Here is a 21,713-nt window from a genome sequence, read left to right on the forward strand (position 1 = left end):
AATTCCACCCAAGTGAGCAGATAAATATATAATCCCAATTAAAAAACATTGTGAGACAAGTCAAACAGCAGACTCACATATGGAGTGAAGATCTTGACCCAACGAGGTTTCTTTTCCCCTCTGGCGTATTCAAAGCAGAAAGCCATCCCCTCCTCATCAGTGTCCCAGCGCTGCATCTCCGACCACTCAAAAGCTATGACCTGGTTCTGGGGGAGACACATGATTTACAGCAGATAAGTCCCACAGGCATATAAATGTTTAGCTTTAAACTGTGTTGATTCACAAGCCAGTGAATCTATTTGGATTTGACTGATGATTTTATCACACAAGTCAAAGCCAAAAATGTACATCCAATGAATAATCACCACATTCAATAATGAAAGACTATCCATGTTTGTACTCATTATGGAAAAAAACATATGTAGCCTTAAAAGGTGATTAGTTGGATTTTCTAGCTTGACTGCACAGAATTTTTTTCATCAAACAAGCACAAACACTTACCTCCAGTGTGCCGTCCTCAGTACAAGCATGCAGCTTGAAGTGATGGATGCTGATAGCTGTGATGACATGTCCCTTCCTCCTGGAGTCACAGGAGCAGTGCGGAAACACCACCTCATTGTAGCCCTCACATGTCCGCAGCAGACTCAAGTACTAACAAAGTATTACAGAGCACATATACATCAGGCACCGATTCTGTCAGTAACCAGGTTATGGCAGTCCAAATGAGATTACATTTACACCTCTCGGCTTAATTTAGTTATTCCCAATCCTCCATTTAACAAGTTGTGATCTGATGTCTCACCTGCTCCCAGCTCCATTACTACACTGTAACAATGATGGCATATTGATAAGAGTATTTTCATTTAGAAGACATTTGCTGCATGATGCAATACTGCTGTTTTAAGGCCAGATTATGCGGAAGGCGAGTGCACGGTTTAAAGCTGTTTCAAACAGTAAAATGTGCAATTTGAGTCAGAATTTTGGATACAAGAGGCACATCTAGGAGTTACAATCTCTGCTTTTATTCCACTTCATTCACAGTCCTTTGTTTGAAGAAATTTTCATGAGGGTGTGCGGTAATAAAATGTTTTGGTCTCTCCACCGGGTTCTTTTAGGTTCCAGATTCTGATGAAGCAAAGCAGGTTTCCTGTTTGCACAAACATTTGTACTATCAGACCACTGAAGTATGTAAATCAGTTTTGCTTTTATTTTCATTTAGCTAAGGTTGGAAATATTACACTGTGTGGCGTTGTAGTTGTAAATAGACACAAAGATGCCCTCACACGTCAGTTTCAGTTAATGTTCTACAGATATCAGTATAAATTCAACGGCTTCATCTCTGTTTACACCACAGACGAGCGTGAAAGGGGTTGTGGCTTTTCGGTCCACTTTCATGTGATAATGTTTTGGTGATCGCTCTGGTCAGCAGGCAAAAAGTGTAGTCGTCCCAATTCCCTCCCCGAACAAAGAGTGGACTGTGAGACTGACCGTGGCCATCTTGCGCTGCTCTGCCAGCTTCTGCAGCTGGTAGGATTTGTCCTCTGTTTTTATGAATCCCTTCTTCACATCTTCCAGTGCCTGGACAGACAGGGGGGTGGGGGAGCAAGAAGACATAAAACACCATTTACCATTTGAAGTCACTGCACAAAAAAAGATTATTCATTTAAAAACATTTAGCAAGATGTTCTGCCTCAAGTAACTGACCTCAACCATTGACAGAAATAACCTCATATATCATTAATTCTATGATTGATATGAAGTGAGAATTTGGAAGGGATCACTTGTAGTGATGAACCTTCAGACAATTATCACTTGGATCTGTAGCTCTGCCCAGGTTACAGAGCTTTCAGAAGTTTACTTTTCCAGTTGAAGTTGCTTTAATGAGCCACTGCTGAAACTTGCATGCCTAAAACACTTCAGGTGGTGACCTTTGTTGGTCACTGCTATGGCTATTTTTAGTGCATTTGAATTAAGAGGATTATTTTTTTTCAAGTTCAACCTTTATACTGTGGAGCAGTTTCACTGGCTTGTAGACTATTCTGGATCTCTGCTTTCAATTCAGAAGTTTCTAGACTATTTGTTTTATATTCAGGATGACATTTTTAGGACTTCCTGACAGGCAATAGCTTGACATTTTGTTGAGGATGTGACTTAAGTTAGAATGTCAGTTCCAGGTAGGGGTAAACATCTCTGTCCAGGACTAAAGTAACTCCATAATTATTTGCCAGCACACACCCAGCTGGCACAAATTCAGTCACCACAAAGCTTGGTTTTGGTTGACTTAATGTCAAGGCATATTTGGAAAAGTAGTCTCTGAGAAGACAACTTTAAAATGGTCCATAACCTTGACACTGTAAAATACTGTATAATCACACTAGCCAGGAAAATGGAAGATTGTGAGACCAGCAACGGTGATTAAATGTAAAAGAAGTTATGGCAGAAATTATCCATGAAAAAAAATGGACAACTCTGACAGGAGCATATAAACTCTTCAAGAAAAAAACCCCCAGAGGATCAAATTTTGTTTCCTCATGTACATGGCAAGTGGGATTCAATTATTATTATTACCTGGTGAAAGCAGTAGTGCAGTGCCAGCGGGTTGTCTCTTAGCAACTCCTCCTCCTGGAAGCTGAACAACCATTTGCGTAGAGCCAAGCAAGTCCCCGGCACGGCTGATGTGTAATTCTGCACATAAAGCTTGTGGGGAAACTCATTAGGCGCCAGCTTCCGCACTGCAACAAATAATAGAATGAAAGAGGGGAATGAGGAGGGGGATGAAAGGCAGGGGGCAGGTGTGGGTGTGTTTGTGTGTGTCTGTTTAGTCATTAAAAAAAAATTCTAGCCTGTACCAAATTACCTGCCCTTGCTGTCCAAAACTGCACACACATACCTCTGGGCTATGGATTTGACCCATCACTGGGATGATGCAGGTCTTTATTTAGAAAATTGGGTCATGTGATGAAGTCACACGGGAGAGGACGTTTAAATCGAACACATGGCAGTACATAAACACAGCTTGTGAATCTCACTTTGAAACACTCAAAAATATCAAGCACACATACAGTTCTTACCAAAAGAGTGGTTGATGACTTCAAAAAGGGCAAAGTAGCTCGCCATAATACTGTCCATTCCAACCTTCATCACTAAAGCCTGCAGGAAGGGTAAAACGAGTCACTTATGTAAGAAAAACACTGTATTAGTACTTTTATTGCACCATGAAAGCTTATAAAATCACATAATCTTTTTTCAAGTATTAACATGCATCCTACACTTATGGAATGTCATGTATTTACCAACAGATGTGATTTATCAGGGCCATAATTTTAGCAAAGTCCATTTCAGATCCCTACAACATGGCAATAAACAGTTCACTACAGCTGTTAGGCAGCATCATCTCAGATGTCATGTGTCCTTTACCTGGTACACCTGGTCTGTGGTGCTGTTCTTGCGGACTCTGACGGAGATGGTGGTCTTGTCTGGCAGGGCTATCCGCAGTTCTACATCTGTCACTCCGTTGTAGTTCTGCAAAGCGAAATAACACATAATGAGAACCGCAGTAAAGGGGCATCAACTCGTGTGGATTTGCAAGAGTGTGTGCCAGCTTGTATGCAGGCACATGTATGTGTTTGTTCAGAATTTCTGGTAAGTACTTTTGGATTTGAGAAAAACAAACAAGACACAACTAAAACAGAAAACCTATCAGTTAGAAACTAATCCTCCTCGAGTGCTGGATTAATTCAGTTGTATTGCGTTTGTCTCTGCTACTGTTATTCTTCAAAACACTGGAAAGGAAATGTAATTAACTATTTGATTGTTTTTCCTCTCCTGTTTAAACTCCATACTGGCAGACACGATGGACGAAACTCAACTGCCACAAATGCTGATGCTTTTTTCATGGCAAATTTACAATAAAAACTTTGGAAGTTAAACAAATTCACAACCTCAATCTAAATTCACATATAAATAGCTGCATCCAACTCCAGTGCAGTCTATATTAGAACAACAAATGAAATGCATACCTCATCTGATTCAGAGAGAAACTCCTGTATGATGTCACTCTCCCCAATCACCCGCACAGAGCAAACTAAGAACAAATATTGAGACACAGAAAGATGGAGATGAAGAGAGGGAGGTCAAAGTAAATCACATAAACAAAAGAGAGCTAAATGTCATTCTGCCTGTATCCTGTGAAAATTGACTTTTCCTATCTTCAGTCCCAACCACGTGATTTCTGTACATATACATTAAACTTCTCCCTCTTATGGTACATGAAGCGCTTATGGATTCTAATGGGTCTAAATAGATTACTTGAAAGTCAACCTTTGAAAATGGAGCAGTAATTCTTGTTGAACAGATTTGTAACAGAAAAGCCTTTTGTCTTTGCCCATGTTGATAATCAAAACACGAGTGGGCTTTATACGTCAGTGACCTTTCCCAATCACCCTACCTCGCTCGAGATATTCCTCCAGGCCTCTGCGGCGAGCATCCAGCTGCTGTTCAGACAGGGAGAAAGGCCATTTACCGGGAAGCTTTGGAAAGTTGAAGTTGGAAAACTCCCTCTTTAGGTTCTGGTGCAGGATGGCAAACTCCCGGTAGCGCTTTGAGCACAGCTGTCTACCTGACATATACACGTTGTACACCTACGATCATCCAGACAAAGACAGGACAAACAGACTGTAGTATATTAGAGTGGAGGGAAGAGAGAAAGATACAGGGAGGGTAAAATATAAGGCAAAGTATCGAGTCAACACTCACCACAAACCTCTCGGAGTGCTGCTCTACATGTTTATATGTGGGAATGGAAATGGGCACTGCCTGCTTGTCACTGTAGTCATAGTTCGGCTGGACATCCTCTCCTCCTTCCAACCCATCTGCCTCCTGAGGTGGAACTGACAACACAGCCAGAACCAGTTCCTTCTCCCCTGCACGAATCAGATCCACCACCTGCTTATGGGTGGCACCTTCCACACTCACCCCATTACTGGAGGAAAAGCAAGGCAGAGGGAGAGACAGAAAGAAAATCAGCTTGAAGTTTTTAAAACCCTCTTATTCCATTGTTTTCCACAAGACCAATTTACATTTCAACATGGCAGATAATTTAACAGATAAAGCATTCAGCAATGACCGGAGCACAGCTTGATTGGACCTTTACCATGTTGTTATAGTGTAAAATTAGTGTAGTGTAGTTATGTATTGTAGTTAATTATTTTTAAAATAATTTCTGATTAAGATAATACTTAGGGATCCAACTTTATCTCTCCTGAAATTCCAATAACTCAAATTAGAGCATCTCACAGTATCAAATACCAATAATCGCAACACTAAAAACCGATTTGTCAGCCCACAGGGACTAAATGAATGCAACTAAACACTGAATCTTAAAACGACTCTGATGAAGTGAGTGCATTAATGTGGATGTCGCAATTGATAACTGATCCACTTAATAATAATGATTGTGAAATATTTCACCTGTGCCGTAAATGTTTGTTTTCCTATGATGGAGTACGGTAATGTCAGCACATTTGTTCTTCACTGCTAATCACAATGTTGGGAGTGCTGAGTAACCAGGTCATCTCTAATGTCTCCCTTTCCTTTGGTGCTGTGAGACACCTCCCTTCTCGGCTTTGAGAAGCCAGATGGCACCAGCATCAGGTGTCTCGGCTAATCTTCCTATGAGGAACAGCGGGACAGACACAGAAGAGGGGGAAGCAAGTAAGAGTGCGAGCACAGGTCTGTCCACTATGCGTCTCAATTAACTGTTTATAAATGCACAGTATCAAGAATCAAAACGGGAATGATTAAATGGATGATGGCATCCCTCTGAGCTCAACTAGGCAGCAAAATGAAGGTGACGAGCTGAACAAAAAGGTGAACATGGATGAAGTTTTGACCTCTACTCTGATCCCCTTATTTTCTTATTATACAAAATTAAAACAAAGCATTGCGAGTCCGAAAGGAGTCTCAGTTGTAGTTAAGCGACAAAGGGCATTAAGACATAAGTTAAGTAACATTAACACTGATGTACAGCTGCAATTATTTGGTTACCAGCTAATCTCATTATCAATTAATGTAGTCAATATGTTTTAATGAAATATTTAAACTATCTCGCAAACACTGACAAATTTCTGTAACAATTTACCAAAGTCTAAAGTGATGTCTGAGAATAAAATAGAATAAAAAACAAATAAAATATTAATATGAGCAAGAGCTCCAAGAAGCTCTTCACACTGACATTAAGATATTGGGTACTTTCACTGAATACAAGACTTAAATATGATATCAGTCTTTGATGATAATAGGCTGTTAATGCACTAATAGCCTATTGCTGAGGTCAATTATTGCAAAACCTCATCACATTATTGTTTCCTGAACATAAACATGAGTACATTTATGTTTTTTTCCATTGCTTTCAGCCAGCAGTAAGCAGGAGTCAGTAAAGAAATAAATCATTTGCTGGCTGTCATCAGTGAGGCAGCATTGTTCCCTACTCCTTGTTCATAAAAAGATGGTGTAAAGTGCTGACATATGACATACTTAACAGGAAGGGTGTTTTGAGTGTTTGCAAAATGGTCAAGCTGGTTAAAAAGTCACATGATAAGCTGTGGTCCTGTCATATGACCAGAGAGAAACTGAAGAGTTGAAATGGAGAAAACATAGGTTGGTTACTTCCTCAGCATTAGAAATAGAACAATGCTCCCTGTTCTCTGTTTCTCTTCTCTCTTGTTCTAACTTTTTTCTATCTAAAGTCATGTTTAAAGTCAAATATAAACGTGTTTTTATCTCCCAAATCTTGACAATAATGATTATGCTTGGCCACAAATACACATGGAGTTGTAATAAACATATTTAATTTTAGTAATTGTGCATAATTACTTAAAATGGACAGCCACTGTTAGTTTGGTTTATAGTGACATTATTAGACCTGAAAATATCAACTCTATGGGAACTTCCTTTTTCTTATAACTGAGTGCTACCATTCTGCTAAAAGGAGCAAGCCATGTAAATAAAATCGATCAAGTACACTGATAGGAATAAACGGCAAAAACAACAGACAGCACCTGATACTACCTCATGTACACAGCTATTGTGAAAGATGTCAAGTGGCCTCTTCAGTACGAGGAGCGCACACACTTGCACCTTGTTATGATGTTGCATTTGAGTGACAACACTGCCATCCACTGTCTTCGGGCAGGTTCAAAATAGACACCCCTAGTGTTATGCATATGGAAATGCAATATCAACAAGGCTGTCAAATAAACATCATCATCACAGCCACGCTGAAACAGTGTCTGCGGAAGGGCCAGCTAAACAAGCCGTTGGCTACCTGTCTCTCTAGCGAGCTACAGCTAATCAGCATGCACAGCCTGTTGCCCAACTTATGTAAGCTGGTTAGCTCTCTACTTATAGCTAGGTTAACTCATTAGCATTAGCTTGACGTAGCTAAATCACCAAACGTTCGATGAGTGCAAATGGTCGTAGCTGGTCAAATGACTGGTTAACTACGTCAACGGCTACTTTTCTTGTCATAACAGGCAGGTGACGCTGCGTACAGTAACGTTACCTTGAAGGTGGCTAACCTTAACACATGCTTCAAATATTTTCAACACGGGTTGAAATGGGGTAGCTAGCCTTTCTGGCTAACTATCTGGCTCAGCTGAACGGATAGGAGCAGACTTACACTTCCAGGATCCTGTCACCCTTTACTATCCCAGCTCGGTCTGCCGCACCTCCAGGCAAAACAGCGCTGACATGCTGAAGAGGAGCGTACAGTTCCCCGTTGATGCTGCGAAGCTGTCCACCTTCGCTAACTTGACCGCGAACATTGAAACCGTAGCCGGACTCCGACTTGACGATCCTCACCATCCGTGGACCTGACGTTACCATAGGTGCGTTCTGGCCCGCGATGCTCGCAGATGAGCCCACAACCGGACCGTTACGGGATGCCGAAGGGAGAGTCGACCGAGTTCCATCGCCTCCTACATCCGCCATCTTATCCACAGGCCCTGGCCCCCCTTCCAGTCGGTGTCTTCTAGCAAATTCAAAACAACACTCGAGCTCTGTCCCTCAGTATCGTTAGCTCCACAGACCGACTCTGTTGTTGATAACCCGCCCCTCTGTAGCGTCACGAGACACGGCCATGCAACGTGACCTCCCAGAGGCGGCACCGAAAGTCTCGTCCGTTGTGTGTGTTCAGTTACCTTCCCGTTCAAAGTTACTTTTCACCGTAGCATCGGCAGTTACATTCTCAGTTATTAGCGACTTTTTGCTTTAAAATGTATTTTTTTAACTGAACTCTATGCATTTATGAACATTAAGAAATTAGATAAATATGCATATATAAATAAAATATATAGTTCCACAAAGATATGCAAAGAAATATTTAATATTTTAAATTGACCAGACAGTAAGCCCATAGAGTGAGACCCCTTTCACAAATCCACAAAGCTATGATCCATCTTTTTGGTGCCTTTAATTATCTGTCTATCTCATGCAGATTCAAAGGCATACAATGCAAGATTTGTCGGTTGCTCTTTGCAAACATGCCATTTAAATGTGCAGAGAGGAGAAAGATAGTTGGTTGTTGACTCTCTTTGCCAGATCGTCTAATACCCACACTTTTGGGATGGACAAGTAATCTGTGTCGTCAACTGCTGCAGTTTTTGTTTGGATTGAAAATTTGCAGGTTTGCAGCCCTTGAGGCTCATGATTCTCACTATACGTTGATTCTCGTGACTCATTATTACCAAAATACATGACATTAAATCTTAACATAGTTATACAACATATTAATGTTGAAACTCATCAGTGTCTCAGTGACTCATGTCATGTGGATTTTGGTCTGAAAACCAAAAAAGCAGAAAGTATGCTGATAAATTACAATTAAAATATGCATTTACTCTTATTATTGATATTCGTTCCTGTTAAAGCATCATTGTATTATTGAATGTGGTAATCCACGTGTAGTTGTGGAGTTTCACTGCAGTACATGCCATCAGTCCACCTATCCAGGTTCAACATCCCTTCATAAAGGCAGCCTCTAATGACATGGACAAAGTGGAAGGCGGGGTAACAAGTTAAGGTTGCCAGTCTTTCACGGAGCAAACACAGACTACTGAATTCACAGTAATACCTCAAGGCAATTTAGAAATCACAGTTTATCTAATCTGAATGTCTTTAACCCGTGGGAAAGCCACAGAGGAAAACATGCAGATGCCCACTTGGTAAAGCCCCAGCCAGCCAGGTCAGGTTTGAACCCCTCACCTTCTAGGTGCAAAAGTGCAAACCAGGGAGCCATTTTACTGGCCTCACACATCAAATTTAATTTATTTTTATTACTGCTTGCAGGCCAGGCTTCAGCCCCCCTGTGGCACTCACAGACAAGGCGGTAACGAAAATGGATGGATGGATGTTTTGCATATAAAACGTCATTATGCTAAATAAATCCCAAAAAGACAATGTATAAATGTGTTAGAGTTAAAGTACAGTAGGCCATTTTAAAACTTTATTTAAAGTAAAACTACGCAAGAGCCACTGAACTCTGCCCACCCTGGCCACCAGCTACAGTTACATAAGTCTGCTAATGGTAAATTCTAAATTGTAACACAATTGTTGCACAAGTAGAGAAAGTTACACATTGGCTCAGTGGTGACGTTTACTTATACAACAACATCTAACTTCCAAAATTTGCTAACATTACCAATCATTAGTCACCATAAGCTACTGATAATAAACGTGTCATTTCTGACTGTATAGAATTGAGCAAATGTAATTTTATTTTTTATGAAGAATATAAGAATAATAAGTTATTTTTTCCTTCAAAAGTCACTTTACTTTGCTTTAAATTGTGTAAAGTGTAAGATTTAAGGCATGAACTCTTTTGCGTAGAAAAAATAAAACAAAAAACAAACTAAACACCCATTTTTTGGCCACTATCACGAGTATAACTACCTTAACATGTCTGTGCAAATGTCCAAGACTGTGACAAATATTATTTCCACCATCAGGCAGTAACACACAAAGCGCACAGGCCAAGGATTTTTCAGAGAACAAGAAGTTTATTTAATGTGCGTTACAATATATATATATTTTTTAGACTTAATGGTAAACTAGTAGTACATATTCCTTCTTCAGAACAGCCGTCATGGGATGCTCTTCTGTTTCACAGGAAGGCAGCTCTCCAAGCTGTCCCCAAGGTGGCGCTTGGATCCCTACTTTTTGCTAGCGAAGTACTCGTGGCACATGACAGTGAGGCTGAAGATCATCCTGCCAAACTCACGGAAGTCCACACTGTTGTCCTGGTTTGTGTCCAGCTCCTTGAAGATGCGGTCTACTGCTGCCTTGTCGTTGGCTTTCTGCAGTTGAGAAAAGTGTTAGTAACATACACATTATTCCTTTTTGTAAGTGGCTGCTTTAAGCCATCGGCTGTAGTTTAGTTCTCAACATCACTCTCACCGATCATGTGCATGACCGGGAGGCACCACAGGCTGTGATGATGCACATGTTGTACCAATAGCATTCACATGTACAGTAAGCTCATGTGGATCCTGTTGATTGTGCAGGACTAGGACCTGAAGTCAGAGGTCACTCACCCCCAGCAGTTCTCCAAGTTCATTCTGAAGCAGCTCTTTCAGCTCTGCCTTGCTCAGACTGTGCTGGTCCCCCTCCTTGCCAGCGTATTTACTGAAAGCGTTGATGAGAAGGGCCATAGCAGTATTGACTTCAGACATGATGACAGCTGGTTTAAGAGGACAGAAAGAAAAAGTTGAATATTGATGGATGGAATTTGTATTCATGTTCATTAGAGAGATTACACATTATTTTGGAAAGGTTTGGGTCAGGTTGGTTGATTATTTTCCTTTTATATCCTCATGACTTGAGCGAAGAGGTTGCCTCAGGATGATGCTCGCATTTAATCCTCCTGTGGCTCCATCTAGAGGCAAAGTCTAGGTCTGTTAACTTTCTCTGTTGCATATTATAATGGATCATGTGGCATTGTGGTCTGATCAGGAATGTTAACAACAGAGAGCATTTATTTTGCGAACTTGAGGGAACAGTTGTAGGCGAAGTAAGAGGACGAAGTATCTGAGGTCATGTCTGAGCAGACTGCAGCCACTGTTTGGTAAAACTGGGCTTCAAAACGAGAGTTAAAAGCTGAACGCTGATTCTTACAATCCTGCACTCCAGTTGTAAATCTGGTTTGCCATTGTGCCAGTGGTAACCATTTGTTTTTTAGGGTTTTTTTTCTCCTGTTTCAGTTTAAGTAGCTAATTCATTCATATCCTGTAATTATACAGACAAAACATATTCATAAGGATTCATTAGCAGCTTTTGAGCAGCCAACAGAGTCTGACGTCATTGCTTTTGTCTCTGCCAGTGTTTTTCTCTGGGTTTTCCGTGGAGATAAATATACTCCCTGGCTTTCCACTGGGGCCCAGACTCTCTTATTTCCCCCTGTCACCGGTCTCTAACGCAGTGACACAGGACATTGCTATGGCAACGGCTTAATCTCTCCAGGTAACTCGGGTGAACTAGGTAAAGAAGCAGGTCAAGACTTGATTGAAGTCCCAGGAGAGATGTCTGAAGCCTGTTCTGATAACACTGTGTGTCTGACCATGAACCCAAGAGAGTTCTGGTTGCATTCTGATTCACATGGTGGTGCTCTCTCTCTCTGGGGTGTGGTAAGCCGAGGAAACTCTGGCATCACAGGGTTTGCAAACAGATGGGAATTGCGGGGGAAGAGGGCTCAAAATGAATACCAATATTTCATTTGTTTATAAGTAAGAGTAAGAATGAAAGCTTGATGCTAACTTCTGGAGGTACAACACATCATTAAAAAGGACATTCTGGGTCCTCGTTCGCCAAATAACATGGCATCGCAACAAAATGAGTCTGTTGCAGTGTTAAGTTTCACAAGCAATGGAGAGAAGTCATGGTTGGCTCAAAAGAACAACATGCACACAGAGCTGGAAACTTTGCAGTTGCATTTGATGCATAAATAAAACTCACTGCAGTGGCATTGAAGTTGTTGCAGTCAAAAGGATTTCCTGCTGGGAAAAAGTTTTGGTGCAGTTTTTAAAGTCAGTAAATAAAATCAAAAAAGAAATAAAACAACTTTACTCACCAAAGCTGATTTGCAGAGATTTGAGGAGATTAGAGAGTGTAAGTTGGAGGAGCTGGAGTGATAGAGAAATGGATGCAGAGGATGCTTTATACACCACCACACCCTTTATCCCTCCCTCCACAATGCTCCTTTCATCTCCAGCCACTCCTACTTCTCCATCATGCCCTGATACTTTTTTTCATTCCCCAAATTATTTTTTCAGAAACACTGTATTTATGTTGCCTAGAAAATCATGAACAACAGCTGCTGGTTGTTCATGCTGGTTGTCAGGGAGTCTGCTAATACATTTCAAAATGGCAAAAATTAGCATAATTTATTACACATATTTTTCCAAAGTTACACTCTTAAGATTGCATTTGAACTTGCAATTATTGCTATTAAGACTGTAGACAACATGAGACAAGAAAGAAGTGGACCAGGTTTCTGTGTCTTTTTCAAAGCAACAGATGGACATTTTGCTGTACTTCATGCTTGTTACAGCTAATTTAAGCCATCTTAGTCACATGACATGTTTTCTTCGCTCTTTGATGGGACACAGCAAAAGGGTTTGCGATCTTATATTTATTGATAGCTTGCTTGTTATTTTCTGTTAACTGTTAAGGAAAACTGTCGAAAAAATACATGTGGGGAAACATCTCAAAACTCTATTTACTGAAGACTGAAGATGAAGCAGGCCTATTGCAAGCTGATGAAGAAGGGGATACAGCAGTTACTATGTGAACTCAATCACTTTTTTGTGATGATGTAGCTGCATACAGCCGCTCCATTTAGAGCTCACATTTGTTAGGAAGAAAATCACAGTTTGTGTCATGCACTTTAGCCTGGTCCCTTGCAAAAAAACAAAGAGACAAATGCTGGAGTTGTTTTGAGATGTTTGCAGTAGCTCCCACCCAAAGAACCAACTTCAATAATTCCACATTTTTACATCCTTCATTCTTTTCTGCTTGAGTTTACAGGTTTGTCACACTGTGCATCCACCTGCTAATACATTTTGACCATTTTGATAACTTCAGTTGTGTATTTTTTTAAATTAAATGTGGATTGTATTTTCTATCCAAGTGTGTATCAGAGGACACCTTAATTGCATATTGTGCTAACTAATTTCTTGGGTTTTTTTGTGTGTGTATAATTTACTTTTTTCTATTTTTATTTACTTGTTTGAGATGCACATGATTTTAAAATGAAAATGTTGGGCACCGCGACTCACTGAGCGTTGATTGTTATGGTCCTGAATGGGTCCTCCCTTCCTTGCAATTTTGTGGTGGAGGCTGTGACTCAGAGTCATGTCCCTAAAGCTCATGACTCATACTGCAGAGACATGAAAATCAGTCCTGTGGCAAATCTGTGCGTGCGTGCGTGTGTTTGTTTCAACACGTGTGTGGTCTGTTGTGTGACTTTGATATCAAAAATCCTTTCCTGTCTCTCCTCTTCAGGGGTATAATTGTTTTGTATTTGGTCTCTAATTAACAACTTAAGTCCAAGTACAGTAAAGTGTAGATCATAGGTTAGAAGTCAAGTCACTGTCACCAGCAGCCATATAATCTACAGTTGAATTTATAATGCAAACTGAATTTGAGTTTGAGTCTTTTTTCACTGCGTAAAACACTTTTCTTGTCTTCTTCCTTCCCCATGTTACTCACTCACTCAAATGTACCAAATAAGGAAGGGAGTATCCATGGAAACCTCACTCTGTGTTGTCCAGCTGAGATTTATAGGAAACTATTTGAGGTACAGCTGGAGCAGTTTTAATAAATTATCAAATACTCATGTCCAGCATTAAGATTGCAGTTACACTCTACTGCCATCTGGTGGTCAAATAGAGGTATACTGAAAAGAAAGTCTTTCCAGAACCTACACATGCAGCCTTGTCTCTTTCTCAAAACACTGTGATGTCCCAGGTGAACCCCAAACGCCTCGGCACTTTTCAGTTTAACATCCACCCAAGGCTGTGTGGCCAAGAGTTTAGAAATGCTGGACTCACGAGTGACTCATACACCACACAGAAAGTTTTGAGCAGAATCCAAAAAGAGCTTGCTATTTATTTGCAAAAAAGGAAATATCATTTGGACTTTAACTATGAAGAAAATTATTTTTGGCTGAATTTGTGGTCTTTATTGGAGTGAAATGGTGGGGAAAATGATAGGGAATGAAGAGAGAAAAAGAAGGTTGATGATAAGCAACAACAAGCCCTGACCACATGTGAACTGAACACACACTGGACGTCAGCTATTATTCGATTTATTATTTAGACTCATGCTGTGCCTACTGTGACATGTCAGTGTTGTCTGGGTAGCTACAACCTTGCGTCCAATTTTCAAATGGGGCTAAGCCAGGATGAGATCCCATGATGAAATCAGTTTCCGGTCTGATTTCTGACTTTGCATTGTGGGGTAGAAAACTGAGGACTGCTCAGCTGTGAATATAAGCAACAAAATGTGACATTAAAAAAGGAAGGAAACACGCCCATGGACATGTTCATAAGCTGCATCATCGGCTATATAAAGATCACAATATTGTGATTTCATTTCCCATGGCAACGGTTACAAACTCCGGATGTTGGAAGGGTTGACAGGTTCAGAAGGTTGGTGTAATTGCTTAACAATTCAAAATGTCCACAAAGAAGAGGGGCTTTTCTGTCTGTGTGTGTCCAAGGAAGGTGTGGTAAGCATTACAGAATGTTTGCTTATCTCTGAAGTCCCACCAAAACATACTTTTACTGTGTAGCAATTGAGAAAACTTAAAACTGTGAGAGTCTGCAGGACAGTTCCAGTGGACAAATGCTGCGACAAAGTTCAGGGAACAAGCTTTGGCCTGCTCACTGACTTCACAGATCTGATCTGCTAAGAGGGAGTTATTCATCTTTACAAACCATGATTGGTTGTATTGTATTAAGCCACATGATAAACATACAACATGTGTATATCTATGCATTCAGTGAGCGATCCTCACATCAACCACACAAAAATGATACTGAGAAAACATAGGAGTAGGAAACAAGGAATTCCCGGCTGTAAACTCAGCTCTGGGTCACATGGGCGTGGTGCTTGTGTAAACTGAGGGTTGGAGACGAACTCTAGCTACACACACACACACACACACTCAGAGCATGGTAACCTAGCAACCCTAGTGTTTGCCCTGTAACCACGAGCACTAGTTGGCCACAAAGTGTGGCCCTGCCCAAGGAGGTGTGTGCAGGGCTCAAGAGGCTCAAGTGACTTCTTTGCCCTGAGTTTAGCCTTCCAGGCAGATGTTCCTTGAGATGCAAAGGTTCTGCTGACTCCACTGGGATTGACCGACCCCAACCGCAGCTACGTCCCAAACCCTAAATTACAGAAATCCCGTCTTAAACATTTATGACTAAAACATTTGACTGGTAGAGCTTGTTGACCCAAGTGCACAGCCTGAGAAACTGATGCCTGTGAGGTGTAATTTTAGAGCAAAAAGGTACAAGTAGGGAGAGTCAGAAGGAGGGGGCTATCCTGTTCACTCTCTGTGACCAACTTCCACCAGACATGAAACACAATGAAAAGAATTCTGTGGAAAAACAGTGGTGTGCTGATCCACCGTGACTTGTGACACACACTCATTTCTTCACAGTGCAAGAGGCTGTCTTGTTAAATGAGGAAACCCTCTCCCACATAAAATAAACTGCACAATTTATCTGTTCATTAATGCGTCACAGTTTAGAGAGTTGCAAAATGAACTTTGCAGAGGGGTGTATTCGTGCCTGGAACATTCTCCAGATTCCTCAGTGCAGTGATAAACAGGATTTTATCAGAGGGAGAGGGAGAGGTTTGTCTGCCCTTTCACACTCAGAGAAGCATAAAATACAGGTGAGAATTACATCGTCACACCTGGCGTTGATAGTTCAGTTACCGAGGGAGTCAGACCACTGTGATCTCTCGAATGAGGTTCACCAAGGTGTTAAATTAGCACAAATCAATGGCTGGGAAACACCTATGATCTGGGACTTTATATCAGTTTTTAGTGTTTACACAATTTAATAAAAGAGACAGAGGTGCATTTATATTTAAATGAGAGAAAACTTGCACATATAATAACCACTAGAGACGACAGATTTGAAATTCATCAGTGTATTTAATGGACAAAACTATCTTTACAAAAAACTGAAATGCTCTTTGGTTTCTTCTATTCTCTTCTGCCGTTGTACTTTTACTTCTTTCCTGTCTTCTTCATGTGCATCTGATAGCACTGCTCACAAGCAATGGAAAGTCCAACAACCAGAGAAACAAACTCCTCAAAGTCCACTTGGCCGTCGCCATTGGTGTCCAGGTCCTTCATGATTTTGTCGACAGCAGCAGGGTCCTTCTGAGACTGGGTTAAAGAAAGGGGTGTGAGTGGGGAGCGGTGTGATTTGGCACTGTGATTATAAACTTTACATGTTGGTTCCATCTCACCTTAAGGAAATTGGACAGCTCATTCTCCATCAGCTCTCTGAGCTCCCGCCGACTGAGTGTGCCACTCCGGCCGTCCCTGGAGGCGTAACGGTGGAAGACCGTGATGAGCGACTCCATGGCTGTCTCCAGTTCTGAAGGCATGATTGCTGTAGTGTGTTTATACTAAAAAAAAAAAACAAAGTTTGAATAGAGAAGAAATTATTGAATATGATCAAAAATAGCTCACAGTTTAGCACCATTAGACAATTTTGAAACGAGACCTCACGAACGAACAAAGCGGAAAAGAAACGCTTGAGCTGTGATGGTTGATGTTAAACGTGTTAGAAGATTCTTGTGCAAAAATATGTTCTATTCACAAGCTTATCTAAGGATTTCAAGGAGCATGCTGGAGTTTGAAAGGCAACCAGCTCATCCTCTCAGTGAAAACAAACAAACTTGGCAGGACTGACATGTCCGCAATCTGCCACCTCCTCCAGTGAGGTTTCACTCCATCAGAGGATCCTGGGGTGAAGTTATATTTTACCTCTTTAATTTAATAAAGGTAAGACTTCCAGAAAAAGAGGATAATCCCACTGCATTGTAGGAGATCTTTGCTACAGTACTCCTCCCACGGATGAGTAATCCTCATGAGAAGTGAAGGAAAGGCTGTTATTAGGCTGTTAGAAAAAGAAAAATGGTCACAAAACTTTTACATATGTGCAGCTGCATGGCTGCAAAATGGAGAAATGGGGAGAAAAAACTGGAGGTGTGTCTTATTTCTGTAAGAGGAAATGGAAAACTTTAGCTGGATGAGGGGAAAAATGTGCCAAGGCCCAAAACGGTGGAATTCAATGCAGCAAATAAGAGGGAAGCTATAGCACAAGTATGTACTTGCCCACAGTCCAGCCACACCCTGTGTACCTATAAGCTATATGGACTATAGTGACAGTTCAACAAAGACTTTAAAACTTTATTAGCCAAATGTCTCCTACAAACCCTAAAACGGGAGCTGAGAATCAAAACCACACGAAGTCAGTACACTGCATCAGTCTTTAAAAGACAGAGAGACCCAACAGCAGGATAACTTTCTGTAAAGCAGACTGTATTCAAAAACTCATTAAATAAAGAAACGTCTCCCTTCAGGAATATTCTGATTGACAGATAAAAGTAACCCGTTCACACCCTGCCGGCTCTACCTGCAGGCTGTTTGAAAACGTAAGCAGTACCGTTAGTTCTTACCGTGCAGGGCTGGTCGGCTCGAAACAGGAGAAGTGGGAATGTTCAGAGGTCGGGAATAAGTGAGGCAGAGGTTTTATAGTCAGGCGCCGCCCTGGTCGCTGTGCATTACGAATCGAGCTGTGATATGGACAGTGGACCCTGACGACTCAGAGTGCGCCTGCACGCAACGCCACAGTAATAAACTTAACTTTAGGTGCGGGAGTGGTTGCTCCAACTTCCATTTCTTTTTCATCAATAACAGCTGGGCCTACAGTAATAACAGTAAAAGTTACCATTACAATAAAGCGTTGTGTGAGACTAATCTTAGTTTGTAGCTGATTTCGGCTATAGGCGGTAGAGAACAAACTTGTGACTATAGCGTGATTAGTGATCGATTAATCATCTTACAAATGAGATGTTCTTGCTGTCATTTTGTGGCACGTTTGATGCTGCTAATAGCGATGCTGTAAGACAATATTAATACCTTCAGCTATTTGTCAAGTCTGCTGCTGTAGACTGAATTCATTATGGAGAAGAAAGAGACCAATCAGCAGACAAAGACAACTCTAAGGGGATCAGTGCAATCAGCTGCAAAGCCAATCAGTGGCATGTGACCATACTACAAGATAAATTCACTCAGTGTCTGTAATCCTCCAGTGACTGACTGAGTGAGTGAGTGATTGATTGGATGGGACAAAAGAGCAAAAATACCTGTTGACATTTTTATTAAGTTCCTTTAAGGTAGCCTGCTTTCACAGCGTGCTGTATTCAGTAGTGTATGTTCAAAGTGTAGTCTTCTACAGTGCTGCTCTATAGGGGCTGCTGCAGTAAGTATGTAACTCATAGGACAGGAAAACAAACTAACCAGCCCATAGCCTGCGTTACAGTCCAGCACATCCTCCTCCACCATTTTGAAAAACATTTTACAGCACATTTGATAGACTGCAGATTTTTGTCCCCTGAGAGTCAGTATTTTGTACCATGAATTGTGTTCTTCTTATTGCATGCTTCTCCCTTTTTTTAAAAACTCATCTTTATAAAATACAGCTACTCAAGGAACTTCTGAGATACTTTACTCGAGTGCTCCATTTTCCTGCTGACTCAGTGATGGATGATTATAAGCATGTAAAATGAGGACTTTAGCAGTGTGTAAGAAGTGTCCAGATTTTTTACTTCAGTAAAGGTGGCAATACTGCAAAATTAAAATACTCCATCAGAAATAAAAGTCAACCCTTGAGTAAGTAAAAGTACAAAATCAATAAAATGTAACTAAACATCAAAAGTAAAAATACTCATTATGAATCATGGGCCTGTCAGTGCTATGTTATTATATATTATAATGTTTGATTTGAGGTACCAATATCAGGTAGTTCATGTTTTTACTGTAATTGACTGAACAGATGCGCCATCTTGTGGAAATATATTGGTAATGCATCTGAGGGCAAGCACACTAAACACAACTGGCTGCTATTTGTTAGACTCTGTTGTTGCTAAACATTATTGTAGATAAGTGTGTTTATACATATGAGAAACTATTTATTTGTTCCCAGAGGTGTTTTCTGTACTGGATCAAAGTTGTCAAAGAAGCACATTGCTTCACTTTTCAATGTTGGAAGAATCCTCATCAAACCAACACTGCTTACCATATTGATTGACCTTTTAATGCCTGCAGTGGATGGCCTTATCAAATTATACTTTGCAGTTGGATTTAACTGTGAAGAAATACTTGTAATTTAAGCCCAGAATCAGTATATTGCTACAATACAGTATATAAGCATCCAGATCATAAATTGCTCATAACCAGCCACAGTCTATCCTTGCGTCTATCCATTGTGTTGTTGCTCCTGATTCACAAAAGCCCCTCCTCCAAATCAGTGTTTTGTGTTCTTTTGTGTAGGCCCAGTTCACAACAATATCTCTTCAAAGCTACAAATGAATTTGTAATGTAAACTCAGTCTGAGATCTGAGTCTTTTTCTCACTGCGTAGAATACATTAATCAAAGCTTTTCCTGCCCTTTTCCTTCACCATTTCACTCACTCAGATCTACCAAATGAGGGAGAGAGTATCTATGTGGTCTTAATAACTTATCAAGTACTCATGCCCAACATTATCACAGCAGTTATGCCCTGCCATCCAGTGGTCTAACTCTGAAAAGAAATTTTAAAAAAATAAAAAATAAAAAAAAAAAGCTCAGCTGCAGCAGCCATGTATCTTTCTCCAGACAACTTGATGGCTCAGCCAAACCCCACATGCTCCATGGTACCATTAACAGCACTTTTCAATTTAAGGATTCAAGGATTCAAGGATTCAAGGAACTTTATTGTCATACCAGCTCACATTCAAATGCTTGTGGTACGAAATTAGGACTCAGGTCCCGGGAGCAATAAGTAGAATATAAAAATATGAGCTAAAAAGTTGAATAAAATAGAAATATAAGCTAAATAAAATTAGAATATAAAAAATATAAAACTAAACATTTAAATAAAGAAGCCGGTTTTAGCATATAGCTGCATAAATATGCATGTACAAGTATGAGGTAGTCCAGAAAGTAGTCCTTGATATTGCACTTTAAATATTGCATTTAAATACCAAACATGCAACGTTTTCTTAAAAAAAAAAAAGAGTATGTCACGGGCTCATATCAAAATAACCCTTTCAGCCATCACTTATGATGCTGTATGACAGTCTGTATCTGCAGACACTTGCCTGTTTTGACTATAAAATCAGCGACAACCTGGTGCAGGTTTCTTGCCCAACCAGCTCTACTGATTCCATACACCACACCCAAAACATGCTTAAAACAGAGAAGAATAACAGTCTTGTCATGCATTATGCACCTGTGTTTGGTTATGTAAGATAGTATATTCTCTTTGTGCCACTGCCAATCAAACCCACATAAACTGGGCTAAAGTACTGGACTGACCTGTTTTGGGATTTACAAGGTTTCCCAGACGTTTGTACTTCATGCACACAGTACTTTGTTATTTGGGTTTCTACATGCTGAGCAGCCTGGCTCTCAGACTGCAGTGTATGTGTATGATTTAATGTAGAATTAATGCAGTGTGTCTCACAGCTGGCTTTTTAATCTACCTGCTTGGTTGGGTTTATCCCTTTTATGAATTGAGTTTGAACAATGACATAATCTAGTGATGAGCTGTGCTCACTGATGACTGCGCATCAAACTATGAAAACAAATAAAATGCACAATAATTACTTAGATTGTCCCTCTGAATTCAATTCTTGTCATTGCAATTTTATGTAAGTGCAGTTTGACTGAGTATCTTCAAAACTTCATCTCCTGAACTGGAGAAACATTTTGATCAACCCCAAATCCCAAAAAGGTTGCGGTGGTCTTTTAAGTGGTCCAATAGTTTAAGAACAGTTTCAAAGAATTTAGGGATTTCATCATCCACAATCCATAATGTCATCAAAATACTCTGAGAATCCAGAGAACTCTGTGCACATAAGAAACAAGGTTGAAAGCCGTCTTTGAATACTGTGACCTCAGGAATCCCCCCAGGCTTCACTGCATTAAAAACTAAGATGATTGTATAGAGGATATTACTACACGAGCTCAGGAACACGTCACAATACTGCTGTCAGCACACACAGTTTGTGGCTGCTTTTACAGATACAAGTTAAGACTCTACCAACAACATCCAGAAGTGCTGCCCACCTCTCCGGACCCGAGCTCATCTCAGAGCAGCTCATACAAAATGCAAAAGTTTGCTGTGGTCTGATGAGTCCACATTTCAAAATGTTTTTGGAAATCGTGGACATTGTGTCCCCCAAGCTAAACAGGAAAAGGGCCATCCAGACTGTTACCGGAGCAAAGTTATCTGATCTGATATTAACCAAGTATCAAACGCTTATCTGCTTACTTCTTGATAGATATTTGTCACTAAATGACTGTTTAGCAGTTTGCAGACGTTTGACAGTACTTTTTTTCAGTCACAAATACTTGCTAGATGAGTCA

At 40.5% G+C, this 21,713-nt stretch overlaps 3 protein-coding genes across 8 annotated transcripts in view; all 3 read right to left on the reverse strand.

Moving 5' to 3' along the window:
• Window positions 1-8,153, reverse strand: part of snx27a (sorting nexin 27a) — a 40,024-nt gene extending 31,871 nt beyond the window's left edge. For 2 of the 5 annotated variants that reach the window (XM_046417571.1, XM_046417570.1), the window contains exons 1-10: window positions 7,679-8,152; window positions 4,756-4,981; window positions 4,448-4,640; window positions 4,020-4,084; window positions 3,418-3,522; window positions 3,072-3,150; window positions 2,569-2,732; window positions 1,489-1,578; window positions 502-651; window positions 78-206 (exon numbers count right to left, since the gene is read on the reverse strand). In XM_046417571.1, coding sequence (XP_046273527.1) covers window positions 78-206; window positions 502-651; window positions 1,489-1,578; window positions 2,569-2,732; window positions 3,072-3,150; window positions 3,418-3,522; window positions 4,020-4,084; window positions 4,448-4,640; window positions 4,756-4,981; window positions 7,679-7,989 — 1,512 coding nt within the window. In that variant the 5' untranslated portion in view covers window positions 7,990-8,152. Of the gene's footprint in view, window positions 1-77; window positions 207-501; window positions 652-1,488; window positions 1,579-2,568; window positions 2,733-3,071; window positions 3,151-3,417; window positions 3,523-4,019; window positions 4,085-4,447; window positions 4,641-4,755; window positions 4,982-7,678 lie in introns of all 5 variants that reach the window. The other 3 variants (XM_046417569.1, XM_046417567.1, XM_046417568.1) reach the window with 2 other exon arrangements.
• Window positions 8,154-10,033: 1,880 nt separating this feature from the next.
• On the reverse strand, window positions 10,034-12,236 carry LOC124075150 (ictacalcin-like). 2 transcript variants are annotated; one of them, XM_046418576.1, is made up of 3 exons: window positions 12,122-12,236; window positions 10,590-10,735; window positions 10,034-10,352 (listed from the first exon to the last, which is right to left on the reverse strand). In XM_046418576.1, exons 2-3 carry the CDS (start codon window positions 10,725-10,727, stop codon window positions 10,209-10,211), a joined length of 282 nt encoding a protein of 93 aa, XP_046274532.1. In that variant the 5' UTR covers window positions 10,728-10,735; window positions 12,122-12,236; the 3' UTR covers window positions 10,034-10,208. The 2 variants fall into 2 exon arrangements, with proteins under 2 accessions (XP_046274532.1, XP_046274533.1); XM_046418577.1 differs by lacking the exon at window positions 12,122-12,236 and adding an exon at window positions 12,007-12,118.
• Window positions 12,237-16,199: 3,963 nt separating this feature from the next.
• s100a10a (S100 calcium binding protein A10a) lies at window positions 16,200-17,914 on the reverse strand. Its single transcript, XM_046418530.1, has 3 exons — window positions 17,758-17,914; window positions 16,540-16,701; window positions 16,200-16,456 (listed from the first exon to the last, which is right to left on the reverse strand). The coding sequence occupies exons 2-3, from the start codon at window positions 16,678-16,680 to the stop codon at window positions 16,295-16,297; spliced, it is 303 nt and encodes a 100-aa protein (XP_046274486.1). The 5' UTR covers window positions 16,681-16,701; window positions 17,758-17,914; the 3' UTR covers window positions 16,200-16,294.
• Between the last annotated feature and the right edge of the window lie 3,799 nt (window positions 17,915-21,713).

The sequence above is a fragment of the Scatophagus argus genome, chromosome 17, assembly GCF_020382885.2.
Source record: "Scatophagus argus isolate fScaArg1 chromosome 17, fScaArg1.pri, whole genome shotgun sequence".
NCBI classification, from domain to species: Eukaryota; Metazoa; Chordata; class Actinopteri; family Scatophagidae; genus Scatophagus; species Scatophagus argus.